The sequence below is a fragment of the Drosophila eugracilis genome, unplaced genomic scaffold (genome assembly GCF_018153835.1).
Source record: "Drosophila eugracilis isolate 14026-0451.02 unplaced genomic scaffold, ASM1815383v1 contig_1765, whole genome shotgun sequence".
Taxonomy (NCBI): Eukaryota; Metazoa; Arthropoda; class Insecta; order Diptera; family Drosophilidae; genus Drosophila; species Drosophila eugracilis.
In genome coordinates, this window is record NW_024572605.1 from 4,662,670 (window position 1) to 4,677,454 (window position 14,785).

The window sequence follows — 14,785 nt, forward strand, 5'->3', positions numbered from 1 at the left end:
TCATCTAGCTTTGGCAAGGCATGATTGCTTTTTTCAATTCGTAGTATTTCGCTACAAAGTAACTAAAATATCCTAATCTGAATTAATTTGAATAAATATATTTTTTTTAGAATTCTTAATATGAAAGCTTTTACTATTTTACTTATTTTTTCTCCTCTATCTCTGCTGTTTGGTATATTTACTGTAGTATATTTGCTTGCGCCGGTTGGGTATTTTCCAGAAGCCGAAAAACGGCCACACTTTGCAGTGTTCTTGCTAAAAACAAAACAATCTTGAAATTAAGAGTAAATTTATCAACCTAAAGCTACCAAAATGACGCAGGACATGCTGCTGGGCAACGAGGAGCCAAGCAAGACCAAGGAGACGTTCCTGGAGAAGTTCTGTGTCCAGGCCAAGTCAGCCACAGGCACCGCTTTGCTGGATGTGATTCGCCAGGCCCTCGAAGCTCCAAATGTCTTTGTTTTCGGCGAGTTATTGGCAGAACCATCTGTATCTCAGGTATGTCTATAACTAAAACTTATTCTTGCTTTATGATTTCTTACTTTGATTCCAAACATAGCTCAAGGACGGCCCTGATGCCAAGCATTTCGAGACCCTCAACCTCTTCGCCTATGGAACCTACAAGGAATACCGCGCTCAACCGGAAAAGTTCATCGAACTAAGTCCCGCCATGCAGAAAAAACTGCAGCACCTGACCATCGTCTCACTGGCCATCAAGGCCAAGAGTATTCCCTACGCCCTGCTCCTCAGCGAACTGGAGATCGACAATGTCCGTCATCTGGAGGACATCATCATCGAGGCCATCTACGCAGGTGAGTTCGTTTGATTGGAAAGCTTATTAGGGTTAGAGCTGATCCTTCTGATAGAACTATTTTCCTGTTCATTTTCCTAATAATATAAATAATGTTAAGTACAATTATACAACATCAACTTTATAGACTTAAAGCATAAAAGCATGTTACCTTTACTATATTCCTAAAAATTACTATACATTTTTTACTAAACTTCTTACATAAAATGAAAAGATAATAGTTGTATTGAACTATACAAAATTATAATACAATAATTGAAATTATATATCATCTTTCAAATATCATAAACAAAATTTTCAAGTTAAAAAAAGGGAAGCTTGTTCTTCGCTTGTAAACAAATTCCAAGACAAATCTGTAAAGTTAAAGACCAAGACTGTGTTTTCTGCAGAACCCCTATCCGTTCCCTTACAGTTGCAAACTTATTCATTTTCTAGTTAGAAGTCCTCCAGTTTTAGCGCCTAGCTGACAAATCTCGTTCTCTGCATCCCCTCTTAGTTTGCATTATTAAATCAAATGCTAATTTTTGCCTACTTTTCACCGGGGAGGGAGCGGCTTCTTCGTTCAATTAGCATTTTTGAGCGGCTGTACACCAACGCCGGCGGCCCGGCAGCTGTAAAAGCATCCGAAACGCAAAGTTGTGTTGCCCCACCCAGTGGGCAATTACCACCTTGCACCCACCCACATAGCAACACTCCAGTCCCGGCCACCGCCTCACCACCAACCACCGGCAGTCAGCAGCCTTTGGGCAGTGCACTTGATTAGCCGAGACAGCTGGCGCATCCTGAAAAACGAAAACAATTGGGCGGAGAAACGAGGATTATGCTCGGCGAGATTCATTAAGCCAGTCGGTCTGGCGCCCCACCAGTTGATTCTCCAGTGCTCATCCCCGCGGGGGTAACAGTTTTTACGGCTGCCAACGTCGTCAGCTGGATGAACACTTTTGCCTCGATGATTTCCTTTCCGAGCTCACGCCTCGTTGGTCTCCTCCCTACAGTCTCTCCTACGAACTTCTCTACATAATTGCCACATAAAAAAAGTTGACTTTAAGTCTAAGGTTATGGAATCACTTCTAGAAATACTTCCAAGTGCAGAAACTCATTTCGGTCAGTTGAAGAAATTTCATTCACAACTAAAAGTCAAACTTTTTTGTAGTCTTCAGCGTTTTTTGAATTAAATTTAGTTTAAAAAGTAGTTGGTGTTAGATTAACGATAATTCAATCGAGTTGAATGGTTCAAACTGCCTTAATAGTTTAGTTTAGATGAGGTAAAAGGATAAAGTAACTTAGAATATCAGCTATAAGTATTAAGCTATTAGGAAGTTCTCCTTAGCCATGCTTCGCTGTATTTTATTGAGATGAAAATAAGATAGGCCTGCGATTCACTTGAGTTGGCAAATATACGATGTGCATCATATATTCGGTATTGGCTGGTAGCTGCCTTGAATCCAATTCAATCCATCATTGTGCCCCCGGAACAGACTGCATATTTTACACACTTTCCACTTGTACTTCCGGAATCCGGACCCGTTCTGCATTGTATGTCGGCAGAAAGCCGTAAATCAAACGCAACACCCAGAAGCCGGGGCCCAAATATCGTTCGGAAACATCGCTCGTGTAAGCATATACTTAGGGCCCTCGAAGGTGGTGCTAAACTTGTTGGTGCTGTTGATTTTTGAGCTTTAGGCCGTGATCTATGGGCCGGAACAAAAACAAACAGAAGCTGTGTAATAGAGGTCTCCGGCCAAAACGAGCCCTTCGGGCGGATTTTTGGTTAGTGTTTGGTTTTAAGCGGCTTCCGACAAGTGTCCACTCGGCATACAGAACAATCCAAACATACATTGCCCGAACATAAGGGCCGGATAATGTTTTATGGCGGGCGAAAAGCAAATAGCATTCAGCAGTTTTTAATGGAGTCTTGGCCCGTCCATTATGTGTGCAAATAAAGTGACAACTCAACGCCATCTGCCCCATAAATAAAGTCTTTCCCCAGGAGTAAACAGTGGTAGTAGTACACCTCGAAAAATCTCCTCACCTGGACGCCCTAATTGCTTTCCAAATCCAGGCAATGAACAGACAAATAAATTCCCCCCTCCCGCTCTAGCCAAGATTTATGTTATGATAGCCATCATTAGGAGAGGGCATCATTTGGAGTGGCAGGAGGGTAAGTGCCAGATGCCAGATGCCTGATGCCTGGCGGAATGCGAAATCATTGCGTTCTATTAGGCGCCGTAATCTGACATCGCAATTTAATGTAGTTGGCAATGGGAGGGGCCTCCATTAGCTAGCGGGCAGGTGGGGCTGTTCCCTTGCCCGCGATTTCAGGTCATCCCATTAGAGCATCATTTGTCTCACGGGACTTTGGGTTGGGGATATGGTAATTAAATGCGTTCTATAATTGAAATTCGCTTGAAATTTATTTTGGCTGGTTCCATTAGTCAGCCGCGTCTTGATTGATTCGGCTTAGCCAGGAGTTTGGAAAACAAACTAAATAAATGCCAAGCTGGAGATCTTACTTAGACATGTTTTAGTTACTGTCTTAATAATACTTAATATTAGTTGGCTTAAGCTGTCTCATGATTTTTCTTAAAAACCTCTTAATAAAGTGCAACGAAACTATTACTTAGTCGAAGTACAGATTCTAGGAATTTAAGAAAGTACACAATATTGAAGATAAGTAACCCCAAAAATGTTCTTTGCCTGCACCTTTGGCATCTGCGCTCGGAAATCGATCCGCCAGCATTCCATTTCAAGGAAAGCTCTAGTGATTTTTAATTTCCACAGCGATTTTCAAATATTTTCCCATCTGGCTCGGAACTAGTTTTACTGCAACAACATCCCATGCACTCTTCACCAGCAGCAAAATTCAGAGAATCGCTTGGAAGTAAGCACAACATGTTCATAAACACTTTTAGAGGGAGGGATGGGAATGCAGAGGTGGCATCTATACCAAGTTCCTCCGCGGGTTTTCCAGCCCTTTCGGTTGCCATGTTGTGTGTGTGTAAGCTTTCGAGTTGCTGGGAATTGCAGAATGTGTCGCGGAATGCGCCTGCTTGATTGTAGTTTCTCTTTTTTCGGGCGCACTTCTTTAATTTCTTTTGTGTGTCAAAGAAAAGTTTCGCATAATTCAGGGTGCTTAAAAGCGGCTTTTCAACTTGCTTTTTCGTCAGGCTGAAGGGATTTGCAATTCAGAGAGAAGGAGGATGAATTTGTTTGGCGGAAATGAAAAAAAATAAGTTTAAGCGCTAGCCACTTGTGCATAACATTTTCTGAATGGGTCCGCAAAAAGTGTAAACCCCTTTCGCAATCGGTTAATTAACAGTGTTCCAATGGCTAAAGCACACTGCATTTAAATCGGCTTTTATCCAGAGAAAAAGCTGTTACATCAAAGGCTAAAGGTTTACCTAAATGAAAAAGCCACGACCTTGCCACAAAGCCGAATATTCAAAAGCAACGCAGTTCGGAGATAATTTGCCTTACTAGCGCGCTAAATCAGGACTCATCCGGCACCCCAGGACCCTCCGATTGCGCAGCTGTTTCTGATTGCATAGTTTTCGGCGCCACGGGCCCAATGCACTGGGTTAGCCGGCGAACGGTAAAAGGGAAAACTTTCAGCAGGGCGAGTGCGAATCTCTGTGGGTGGCTGCGACGAGCACTTTGTCAGTTTTAGGTGAAAACTTTCCCGCAGCTATCCACCGCCTCATATTGATGGCACAAGTTTCCTGCCCGCTCGCTTGCGGTCAACAGTGGAGTGTGTGGTCCAGGCTTCCATAAAAGGCTGCTCCCTATAACTATCTAAAAGTATGGGGCTTTAAAATTAATGTTTTTCAATTTATTTTTACAAACGAGGAACAAAAATGTACTCTGTATAGCTCTGTTTTAGAAATACACAAAAAGGAAAGGCTGTATAATTTAAAATATTTCTTTAATATCTTAGCAAACATTTTCCATTTAATTAGTTGCCACAAAAAATGCTGTCAAAGTTGAAAGTTTCAGTATAATTGTTTGGGCCTTGATAATCATTTTGAAAATAGCCTAACTCAACGTGTAGACAGCCAAAATGCCAAGAGTTTTTTGGCGGGTGCTCCCTTAACCAATTTTATCTTGTGCCATTGTCCTTGCCTGCTGGTGTCGTTCGGGTTTTGTGTAGATTTTCAATTAATAACTTATATTTTCCTGGGTCAGGTGGGGCTGGGGGTTGCAGGTGGAAAACTGTCTGAAGAGTTTCCAAAGCTGTCAGCGACAGGTGCCCAGAAAATGGGAGCGAGAATTATGGACTCCTTTTACATTTTAATAAATAAGTGATATGAACCCATCTTAGGTAGAACATGTAGAATGTGGTATATTGGGGGAAAATATTATTTTTGCAGTTTGGAACTTTCAAGACCAAAAGTTAAAGCAAACATTTTTCCATAGTAACTTTTTACTTTTACTGCCGTAAATCAAGGAACGCAATTCGCCATTTCATTCGCTTGGAAACTATGTTTGTCGAAACGTTACTTTTCTGTTTTTTTTGGCAACTTTAAATCCGAATGGGTTTTTCCATGTCACCAAAAGTACGCCCGACGCACTGGTGGTCAAAATCCCGAAGGTTCCGAGCCATGGCCTGCGTTTATTCAGCATTTTTATTCATCTCTTGATGGCCAGGACGCCCCCATTGGATTTTCATCAGCAGTCGCCGCAGAACCACAGCCGTCGGCGGTTTGACATCATCGCCTTCTGCCGCTCCGAAGATTCATTCTGCTGTCCGTCAGCGGCTTTTTGCGCAATTTGCGGGCGGAGCAGTAAGCATGATTGATTGCCCTGGCGTTGAGTTTCACGCACGCGACAGCAGGCGCCCACAGTTTGCAGATGGGTGAAAATACAAGACACATGTCAACGCCGGAAAACCGCACGCATTTCCACATTTTACAGCACTTGTGGCTAAGAAATCCCGAAAATGTTCCCCATGTTTTCCAATTATTTGAAGAGTACGAGGCGTCAAATCAATAAGAATTTTTGGGCCAGCTCTCAAGCTAATTAGAAAAGTGTTTGACAAATTGTCGAACCAAAACGTATCGCGGGGGCCTAGGGAGTTAGCTAGTAGATTTGGATAGGTGCGTGGGTGCGGGTGAAAATTGAATCTTCGGGTGAATTCCCTGCATATTTGAGTGAATATTTATGACACAAAGTCGGTGCCATAAACACAGAAACTTGGTCCGGAGACTTCGTCGTCTGTGCACTCGTTCAAGGACACAAGTGGTCGTAAAGTCAAAGGCAAAGAGCGCTCAAGGACTTAACTTGGGCTTAGCCATGGCCAAAAACCGGCGTGCGGAGAGGTGGCCTGTCACTTAGCCATTTCCTCGGCCGAGAAAAGTTAAAGCCTCGGGCCATAGCTCGGTTTGGTTCGGTGTACGAGTCTAAAGATTCAGATTCAGTTTTCGGGACTTTGCATTGCAACTGGGACTCGTAGTCTCACAATCCTGTCAGCAAGGACGAAAACGATTCCCAAAATCCGCTTGTTATAAATTGTAATCCCGCAGAGGAGCTACAAAACTGAACGACACAAACGATTTCAAATTAATTACTCAAACTCCTCTTGATGTCCTTGGCCATCGCATCAAATTGCATTTGCCAGCTTACGCCTGCTGGGCGGTATTTTTCGTAATTGAGTCGGAATACAAAGCTAATCGCCCTTAAGCCACTGCTACTCGCTCGGCTTAAACTGATGTCCTGAAAGTATTGGAAACAAAAGTTAAAACGCTGGCTTTTGATTACCCATTGTATGTGACTAGGCCACCGCAAGTTTAAGTCCAACACTTGGGATTTTGTGGTGCGGATTTATGGATTTTTGGAACTACAGCATCCATTTGCTTGATTGTAGCCCATTTTATTTTGTTGGCTTTCCACTCGTCTAACCGTTTTCTAATCAGTTTAATTGATTGAACGTTTGCAGCGATTGCTCTGTGGGTTGAAAGTGGGAGTGATTGATTGCTTATCTCTAGTTGGTAGCTTCGAAATGGTTAGGGAATTATCATTAATTTGGGAATTGTAAATAATTTTAGCCACTCTTTGGCTTGTGTATGCACAAGTTTGAAACTGTAATTCAATTTACAAAATCAGACAGACTTTAGTTTTACTCGTAACATGTTTGCACTCTTGATGACTTTATGTCATGGTTTTCACTATTTTACCTTTCCAAATTACCTCTTACTTACATTTTTTATATACAATCGATTCGACAATCATCTTTCTTTCTCGTTTGGCATGATTTGAAATCATTAGTAGTTACATTGTGCACATTCAGTTAGAGTCTCATTTTATCCGCTGAAGAGGTTGCTTTAAGCAACTGTTGTTGCAACGTCCATAGGCGGCTTTGCGAACTTGTTGCAGTGGCCTTGAGTGCACTCCAAAGCTGGCACTTGAGGCGACACTTTGACCAACTTCAGAAACTGTTCGTTCTGGGCAATTAGTCAGGAAAAAGTTGACAACAAGCTTTGGCATGCAGGCAACGCTAAAAGGGAGAAAACTTTCTAATTTTCGTTTTATTCCCTCGCACAGACATCATCCACGGTAAGCTGTTCCAAAACACACGCATTCTGGAAGTGGACTACGCCCAGGGACGCGACATTCCGCCCGGCTATACTGGACAGATTGTGGAGACCCTTCAGGCGTGGGTCAACTCGTGCGATAGCGTCTCCAACTGCATTGAAATGCAGATCAAGTATGCCAATGCGGAGAAATCCAAGAGACTAGCGAACAAAGAGCGCGTGGATCAAGATGTGAGTTACTTGTTTAGAGAATCCTATACATTTTTTTATATTCTATATTTGGTTTCTTTTTTAATCCTAACAGCTCATCAATCTGAAGAAGGTCCTGAAGAGCCAGACTTCGGACAGTGATGAGAGCATGCAAATCGATACTCATGGGCCTGGAACCAGCGGCGGATTGGGTCAATCTGAGCTGCGCAAGAAGCCTTCGAAGTTGAGGAATCCTCGCAGTGCGGCAGGTGGGTATTGTAGCTTAAATGAAAGAGAAATCACTTTGAAGAACTTCAGCCACGCCGGCTGAAGCTTCATTACAAAGCCATTAGTTAGAAGCAGTCTCATTAATTGTTTTTCCTCGCCCGTTGGGTGTCCTTTCTTGTTACTCTGTTGCAGTTGGCCTGAAGTTCAGCAAGTGAGATGAGGCCGGTCGAGCGGATGAGGAGTCAGGAGCTATGCGTCGCTCAAGGTCACAGGCAACACCGCGTGGAACTTGAGGACCAGAGACCGCTCGACTGTCGGAGGAAACCCACTCCCACCAGGCTAATCACATCAAAACTCAATTGAATTCGCCAGAACAAATGCCGGCTGTCCTGTAATGGATTCCATAATTAGCATCAAATTGATCATCAATAAATAACAAATACAAAACCTGTAATAATAGAAACTATACATCAAAATGCATATTAATTAGACTATTTATTTATCCACATCTGCGTGATTGGCTCGTTTAAATGGGCCGCATGCCATTGTGCATGTGGGCAGCCTTAAACGAGCGTTTAATTAATGTCAAAATAATTCGGGTTTAGACAAATGTTTACTCGACACATACGTATAAATATAAATGTTGCGTGCTGTGGTCTCTTAGCACAAATGTAAATATTTCCCATCAGTTGTGTTATTTGTGGCTAATTACCTGCAGCAAATTTAATATATCCGTAGGTCCTTTTGATGGCAATTGGCAACCTTATTGGCACTTATGGTTGATGATTTTTTTAATTGTTTTCATTGAATTATGACCGCATATGGCGAGTTCACACGATTCTGATTAATTAAGTGAATTCTGCTCTGTTTGGTTATTCTGCTTGAATGCATGAACCTTTCCTTGATTAATAAATTGCTTCAAATTAGCAAATGTGAGCTGTGCAATCGCATGGAAGCTGTGTAAATAATAATAGTATTTCTAAGCAAGCAGAGGTATTTACTAATGAAACCAGCTGCACTGGACAAAGCTCTGCTCATTAGGTTCCTGCTCATAAGGTTCCTTGCAGAGCATTCAAACTTGTGTGCAAATATTGGAGCGCCTGAGTCTATGCTATCTGATTTCCCTACATTTCTCCAACCCCAGGGAAAATAAAGATAGTGCGGCGGAGAAAGTGAGAACAATAAAGCATTCTGTCAGATGTGGAAAATACTTTCCTCCATCAGGAGGGATGTCTGGTGGCAATTACTTAATTACGTTCCATACTTTTGTCTGCGAGGAAAGCTGTCGGAAACCACAGGAAATTTTTAGAGGGATGGAAACCGCTTTTGTTGGGCAAAACTTGCGAGCTGTTAATTTACATGTTTGCACTTAATATTGAAATTACTCCCCAGCAGTTATCAGGATGCAGCAGCTGTTGTTTAAAATTACTATAACAACAGACTGGCAGAAACTCATTAACTGCACAAAGCTGCAGTTTTTATGGAAGGACTTGACTCTCGTTAACGGGTAGTACTTAACCGTTTTAAAGATATTTATGCAAGATTATCTGGTAATCTTGATCGCCCTTGAACTTGATTTAGTAACAACAAAACATGTCATCGATCATTTGTTTATGTAAAACCTTCTCTTAGTCATTCTACGAATACCTAAATTTCCATATCGATCCCAAAGCCTTACCCCCTTTTCTTAGCAATTTGTTGCAGTTGGGATTCACTGGAAGGTTGTTTGTGGTTTTTAGTGAGAATTGCATACCGGATCCTAACTGGTTATCTTACCCAGAATTTTGTTATTGAAAAATAAGAACAGTAAAAATTATATTTTTAACAGCTTGGCGACAAATTTTTAGCTTTATGCCATCTCATTTTGTATCTTAGCGCTTTTTGGCATTCAGCTTTTAATTTTATTCTGATTCAATCTTCTTTGGCAATCGGGTTTCTGCCATGATAAATTATCGAAAATGTTAAAGTTGCCTTTTCGACAGGCTCTATTAAAATCTAGGGCAGAATAAATTTATTCAGAATATTGTGAACAAGTTTTTTAATATAACTAGAATGTTTCCAATCAGCTGTTTTACAAAGAAATTTGAATTATTGAAGTTGCATATTAAATAAAGGCCAAGGCAGTTTTGTTGACAGCTTTTTTTCGATGGAATATTTTAAATACTGATAATGGCTTCTGATGGGGGAGTGTCTTCTCGTTCAACTTGATATTCCAGAAGGTGGTTCTGTATTAGAAGACTTCTGAATTCAGGTCAAGTAATTTAAAAATTAGTCCCAGATTAGTATTTTAGTTACTAAGTTATTGTAGATTCCGTAATGGAGTTTTACTTCTATTTTAAGCTGAATGAAATTAACTGTTCATATGATTTATAAGCTTTTCTCTTTCTAAGACCATCTATATAGATGTCACCTATAAGATATAAAATCCATCCATTATACATTCCCTTTCGTTCGATACCCCCTGTTGTCACCTTTCGTTTTCTTTGTAACATCTTAACCTGAAATCCATTACCATATTGTTTTTAAGGTGCTAAAGAGTTAAGTAAATCGGAGATGACAAACGGGTTAAACGGGTCCAAAACCGTTACAGTTGAGTGCGAAATTCAAAGTCAAGGCCACGATCTGGTTTCTGCCGTTAACAATTGCGTGTATTTGAAAAATCATTTAGATTACTTAAGCTATTAGGTCGAAAGGTATCCAGGGAACAGTCCATTGTGCGATCCGCTTTCAGAGAGGAGTTCTAGTGGTGGTGCTCGGGTGCTGGTGGGTGGGATTCCAGCCAGGCGACGGCGCGGGCGATGGCCTCTGGGATTGGGGGAGGAGTGGGGATCCAGGCTCCGGATGGCTGGTATCCGTTCTCATCGGCCACATATTTGATCTCAACGTGCTCACCCTCGGGGGAGATCCAGGCGAAGTTACCGTGGATGTTGCCATGGACATCACCGCTGGCGGATTGCTCGATTCCGTTGGAGGTGTGCAGGCTGGAGTCGAAACCATCGGCACGGATATCATCGGAGCGGGAAACAACATCGGCGTGGACATCCTCGGAACGTCCCACGGAGTGGGGCACTGGAGGATTTGCCAGGGCCAGTCCCAAAACGGCGCAGATCATCACCTGAACAAAAGATAAGAGAGACCATTAGTTAGACATCCTGCAGGAGGGTGGACCATCCTGTTCGGCACTTACAAACTTGAACATTTTGGTTGATTTCTGTCTGGTCGAGAACGAACGTTGACTGATAACTGACTCTGCTCCGGTATAGCCTTTTTATATGATTGCAAACCGAAACTCCACCATAACAAATCGCTACATCTTGCATTCAATTGGGGGGCTGAGTTATGGGTTGACTTGGCGGATGCGCCCACAACCATTAAAAAAGCATCGTCACATGGCGACAGCTTAGCAAATGCCAAACAACGGGATAAGTACTATATATAATCGCTTAATAGATGCTAAAATGAAACATTCGCATCAATAAGGGGGCAAACGTGTCGAGTGGCATCCCGAAAGTAAAACGAGTTCGATCCGCCCCTTCAGTAAAGCCCCCTCCATATCCCCCAATTGGCATTGTCAAACCGTGAACCACTTTTGCAGAGCCATCATGATACCTCTCTGAGAAATCGAATCTACAGTCAGTCACTTCAAAAGACAGCACCGACTTCTTGGACACGATATTTTGTCATACTTGTTTAGCTATTTTACCACCTTGGCCATTGATTCTCTTTATCAATCCCCCTCGGCAATTGCGTTTCAACTTGTTTTGAAACAAATTGGATTGTTTTTAAATGAGTTTTTATGTAAATCACCTAGTATCTTCTCTTACTTTATATACCGAACTTAAGAGCAAATAATTTGAAGTTAATATAAAATTGTTGTGTGTTTTATCGTCTTATGTGTATTTCAATCAGCTAATGATTTCTTTATAATCATTTCTCTTAAGTAGTCATTAAAAAATAAAAATTGTACAGCTTTGTGCATTTTTTGGTTCAGACTTTCTAGCCAAAACCATAAGACATAGGACATAAGACCTTAATGTTTCTTAATATCATCGAATAGTATTTATGTTCATTAATGTTTAAAATTATCGAAAATATATATCAGAAGCAATTTTACTGAAACCCCCAACTTCAGAACCAAACATTCTGATTTATAACCCTTCCAGAAATATTTCCATATTAACTTCAGATTAATACCTTAAAATATTTGGTTATTTACTTAGGCTTAGTTTAAAAAGTAATTACATATTCTGTTGACATATAAGATAATTTTTTAAGATCAATCTTTTCAGGTAAATCTTAAAATAATCTTCATATTCCGTTTAAAAGAAGAATTTATCCGTCTTTATCGAATTATTTTCTATATAATTTTTAACAAATGAATTTCATGAAGAAACCAATTAAAATAGAAATAAAATAATTCATTTTTACTGCTATAAGCAAGTGCATGTATTTTTTTGAAAATCAAGAAGTACAGCTAAACAACTAGGTCGATATGTTTCGAGAGAACAGTCCAAGGATTGGTCCGGTTTCAGGGTCACGGGTCTTAGTGATGACGGGGATGCTCGGGGGCTGGAGGGTGGGACTGCAGCCAGGCGAGAGCGCGGACAATTGCCTCTGGGATTGGTGGAGGAGTTGGGATCCAGGCACCCGATGGCTGGTATCCGTTCTCATCGGCCACGTACTTGATGTCAACATGCTCGCCCTCGGGGGAGATCCAGGCGAAGTTGCCATGGATGTTGCCATGGACATCACCGCTGGCGGCTTGCTCGATTCCGTTGGAGGTGTGGAGGCTGGAGTCGAAACCATCGGCACGAACATCCTCCGATCGGGAAAGGACATCGGCGTGCACATCATCGGAGCGGGAAACTGGGGCCAGGGCGGTAGCCACTCCCACAACGGCGAGGATCATCACCTAAGTAAAGAAGATTTATCCAATTAAACTACAAGTTCATTTTTATCCTGAGAGCCACTCACAAACTTGAACATTTTGGCTGATTTCTGTCTGGTCGAGAACGAACGTTGACTGATAACTGACTCTGCTCCGGTATAGCCTTTATATATGATTCCTAATCGAGTTGCTTTCCAATATGAATTGCTTATTACCTTTTCGGCCGTGTTTAAGTTATCGGGTGCACAAAACGCCCATAATGCCAACAAAAGGCAGAGCCCATAAATTCTTCGCTTGACACTGCGATACAAATGTCAAAAAACAAGTCTCGCGCCGCTAAATAGATGCCAAAAAATGAAACATGCTTCAGTAGAACTTTCTGAGGTGTGGTGCATTTCGGGTTTTAAGATTTACTGACCATCGATGAAGTTTGGAAATGGTCAAGACTTCATCATGTTGTCAAGTCAGGATATGTTTAAGTCGGAAGATTGTGTACATTTTCTGTAGATTTTTAAAGTTAAAATGAATCAGCTGCATATCCACTTTCTCATTTTGTTTAATGCAAAACACATTAAATAAAAGTGTTAATTAATATCAGGCATCTGCATATGTAAACACATTTCCGTAAATAATACGAGTTATGTTTGATTTGGCTATTCATTAGCACAATTTATTATTTCCCAATATTTGAGAAGGCACTGTTAAATTTAATAACCGCAAAAAGCTTTCCACCAGAGTTGTCAATATACCCCCAGAATAGAAATTAGCAATTTTTGCTGCCTCCGAAAACTATGCTACATGTATTGATTTAAATTTCTATATTATTACGGATTAACTTATTTGTGAACGCAATTTAATACACATTATTATTTATTCAGTGTCTGGGTTCGTTTGCTTTGCATATCCGTAAAGCTCAGGCTTATATTTCGGTTAAATAAATTCCAAAGCATGCACAGAGGCTACTGAAAGTAGTTAAACCATTTTTCCTTTCCAATAGCCAGTTTTGAAAGAATTTCAATGCGATCTAATTTGCATGCCAGACGGTTTTTATTATTCGCATCATTTTGACTTAATTAAAAACGCACATTGCATCAGCATTTGATGATATAAAAACCCAAAATCGAGCATAGATTGTCATCAGTCTCAGAAGTTTTCTAGTCCGACAATCAAACCAAATCATCATGTTCAAGATCGTAAGTATCTCCTTAAGGAATATCGGATATAGTACGCCATCTAATCCTGGATTATCCTAGCTGCTTGTCTGCTCTCTTGCCGCCCTCGTGGCCGCTAACGCCAATGTTGAGGTTAAGGAGCTGGTCAACGATGTCCAGGCCGACGGCTTCGTCAGCAAGTTAGTCCTCGACGACGGATCTGCCTCCTCGGCCAGCGGTGATATCCATGGGAACATCGACGGAGTCTTCGAGTGGATCTCCCCCGAGGGTGTCCATGTCCGTGTGAGCTACAAGGCTGATGAGAACGGATACCAGCCCCAGAGCGACCTCCTGCCCACTCCCCCACCAATCCCAGCTGCCATCCTCAAGGCCATCGCCTACATCCAGGCTAACCCCAGCAAGAACTAAGCTACTCCACCGACTAGGAAATGAAAAGATTCTAAACAGTTTGCTTGAGTACGGACTTCACTCAACTGCTGTTTTAAACTTAAGAAAATGTTATCGAATTCGAAAATAAATTAAAATTTGCAACCTTAAATAACCAATTTTTCTTTATTTAAATAAGATTTGGACTTTTAAGAGTACAATTTTTAGTATACCAAAAATGAGTTTTTGGGGACGGTAAAAAATTGTCTTACAAACAAAATGTGTACGAGTATATAAATATGATTTTGATATTATGAAACCAAAGAGAAATTAAACTGAAGTTGATGGGAAATTTGTTTGTTTCTCTCATATCTTTCCAAGTAATTCATATAGGAAGGCAAAAATATTATTTTTTACTTCTATTCTTATGCTGATGAAAAATACTCGAATATGCGCTTTTTCAAGTTGCAGATAAATACATTTAGTTAAAGCGATAAAAAATGTATATTTATTTAAATAGCAAAAAAGATTGTAGTCTTTATAAGCATCACAGCTTTATATTGAAGGCATTATTTATTTTTTTTTAGTATGTATGGCTTTTAAT

The 14,785-nt window shown here is 40.9% G+C and overlaps 4 protein-coding genes across 4 annotated transcripts; 2 read left to right on the forward strand and 2 right to left on the reverse strand.

The window, feature by feature from the left end:
• The first annotated feature begins 230 nt into the window (after positions 1 to 230).
• Positions 231 to 8,235, forward strand: LOC108113357 (COP9 signalosome complex subunit 7). Its single transcript, XM_017223925.1, has 5 exons — positions 231 to 498; positions 560 to 812; positions 7,349 to 7,569; positions 7,643 to 7,796; positions 7,948 to 8,235. The coding sequence occupies exons 1-5, from the start codon at positions 313 to 315 to the stop codon at positions 7,968 to 7,970; spliced, it is 837 nt and encodes a 278-aa protein (XP_017079414.1). The 5' UTR covers positions 231 to 312; the 3' UTR covers positions 7,971 to 8,235.
• A 2,260-nt stretch (positions 8,236 to 10,495) lies between these two features.
• Positions 10,496 to 10,978, reverse strand: LOC108113329 (larval cuticle protein 1). Its single transcript, XM_017223889.1, has 2 exons — positions 10,943 to 10,978; positions 10,496 to 10,870 (listed from the first exon to the last, which is right to left on the reverse strand). Exons 1-2 carry the CDS (start codon positions 10,952 to 10,954, stop codon positions 10,496 to 10,498), a joined length of 387 nt encoding a protein of 128 aa, XP_017079378.1. The 5' UTR covers positions 10,955 to 10,978.
• Positions 10,979 to 12,298: 1,320 nt separating this feature from the next.
• On the reverse strand, positions 12,299 to 12,765 carry LOC108113385 (larval cuticle protein 2). The gene is made up of 2 exons (XM_017223957.1): positions 12,730 to 12,765; positions 12,299 to 12,667 (listed from the first exon to the last, which is right to left on the reverse strand). Exons 1-2 carry the CDS (start codon positions 12,739 to 12,741, stop codon positions 12,299 to 12,301), a joined length of 381 nt encoding a protein of 126 aa, XP_017079446.1. The 5' UTR covers positions 12,742 to 12,765.
• Positions 12,766 to 13,824: 1,059 nt separating this feature from the next.
• On the forward strand, positions 13,825 to 14,223 carry LOC108113401 (larval cuticle protein 3). Its single transcript, XM_017223959.1, has 2 exons — positions 13,825 to 13,836; positions 13,897 to 14,223. Exons 1-2 carry the CDS (start codon positions 13,825 to 13,827, stop codon positions 14,221 to 14,223), a joined length of 339 nt encoding a protein of 112 aa, XP_017079448.1.
• The last annotated feature ends 562 nt before the right edge of the window (positions 14,224 to 14,785 follow it).

Excerpts from the sequence above, each read along its gene's own strand:
- LOC108113357 (XM_017223925.1), top strand. The coding sequence starts at position 313 with ATGACGCAGGACATGCTGCTGGGCAACGAGGAGCCAAGCAAGACCAAG. Across the intron at positions 813-7,348 it reads CATCGAGGCCATCTACGCAG|ACATCATCCACGGTAAGCTG; the intron begins GTGAGTTCGTTT and ends TCCCTCGCACAG. Across the intron at positions 7,570-7,642 it reads AAGAGCGCGTGGATCAAGAT|CTCATCAATCTGAAGAAGGT; the intron begins GTGAGTTACTTG and ends TAATCCTAACAG.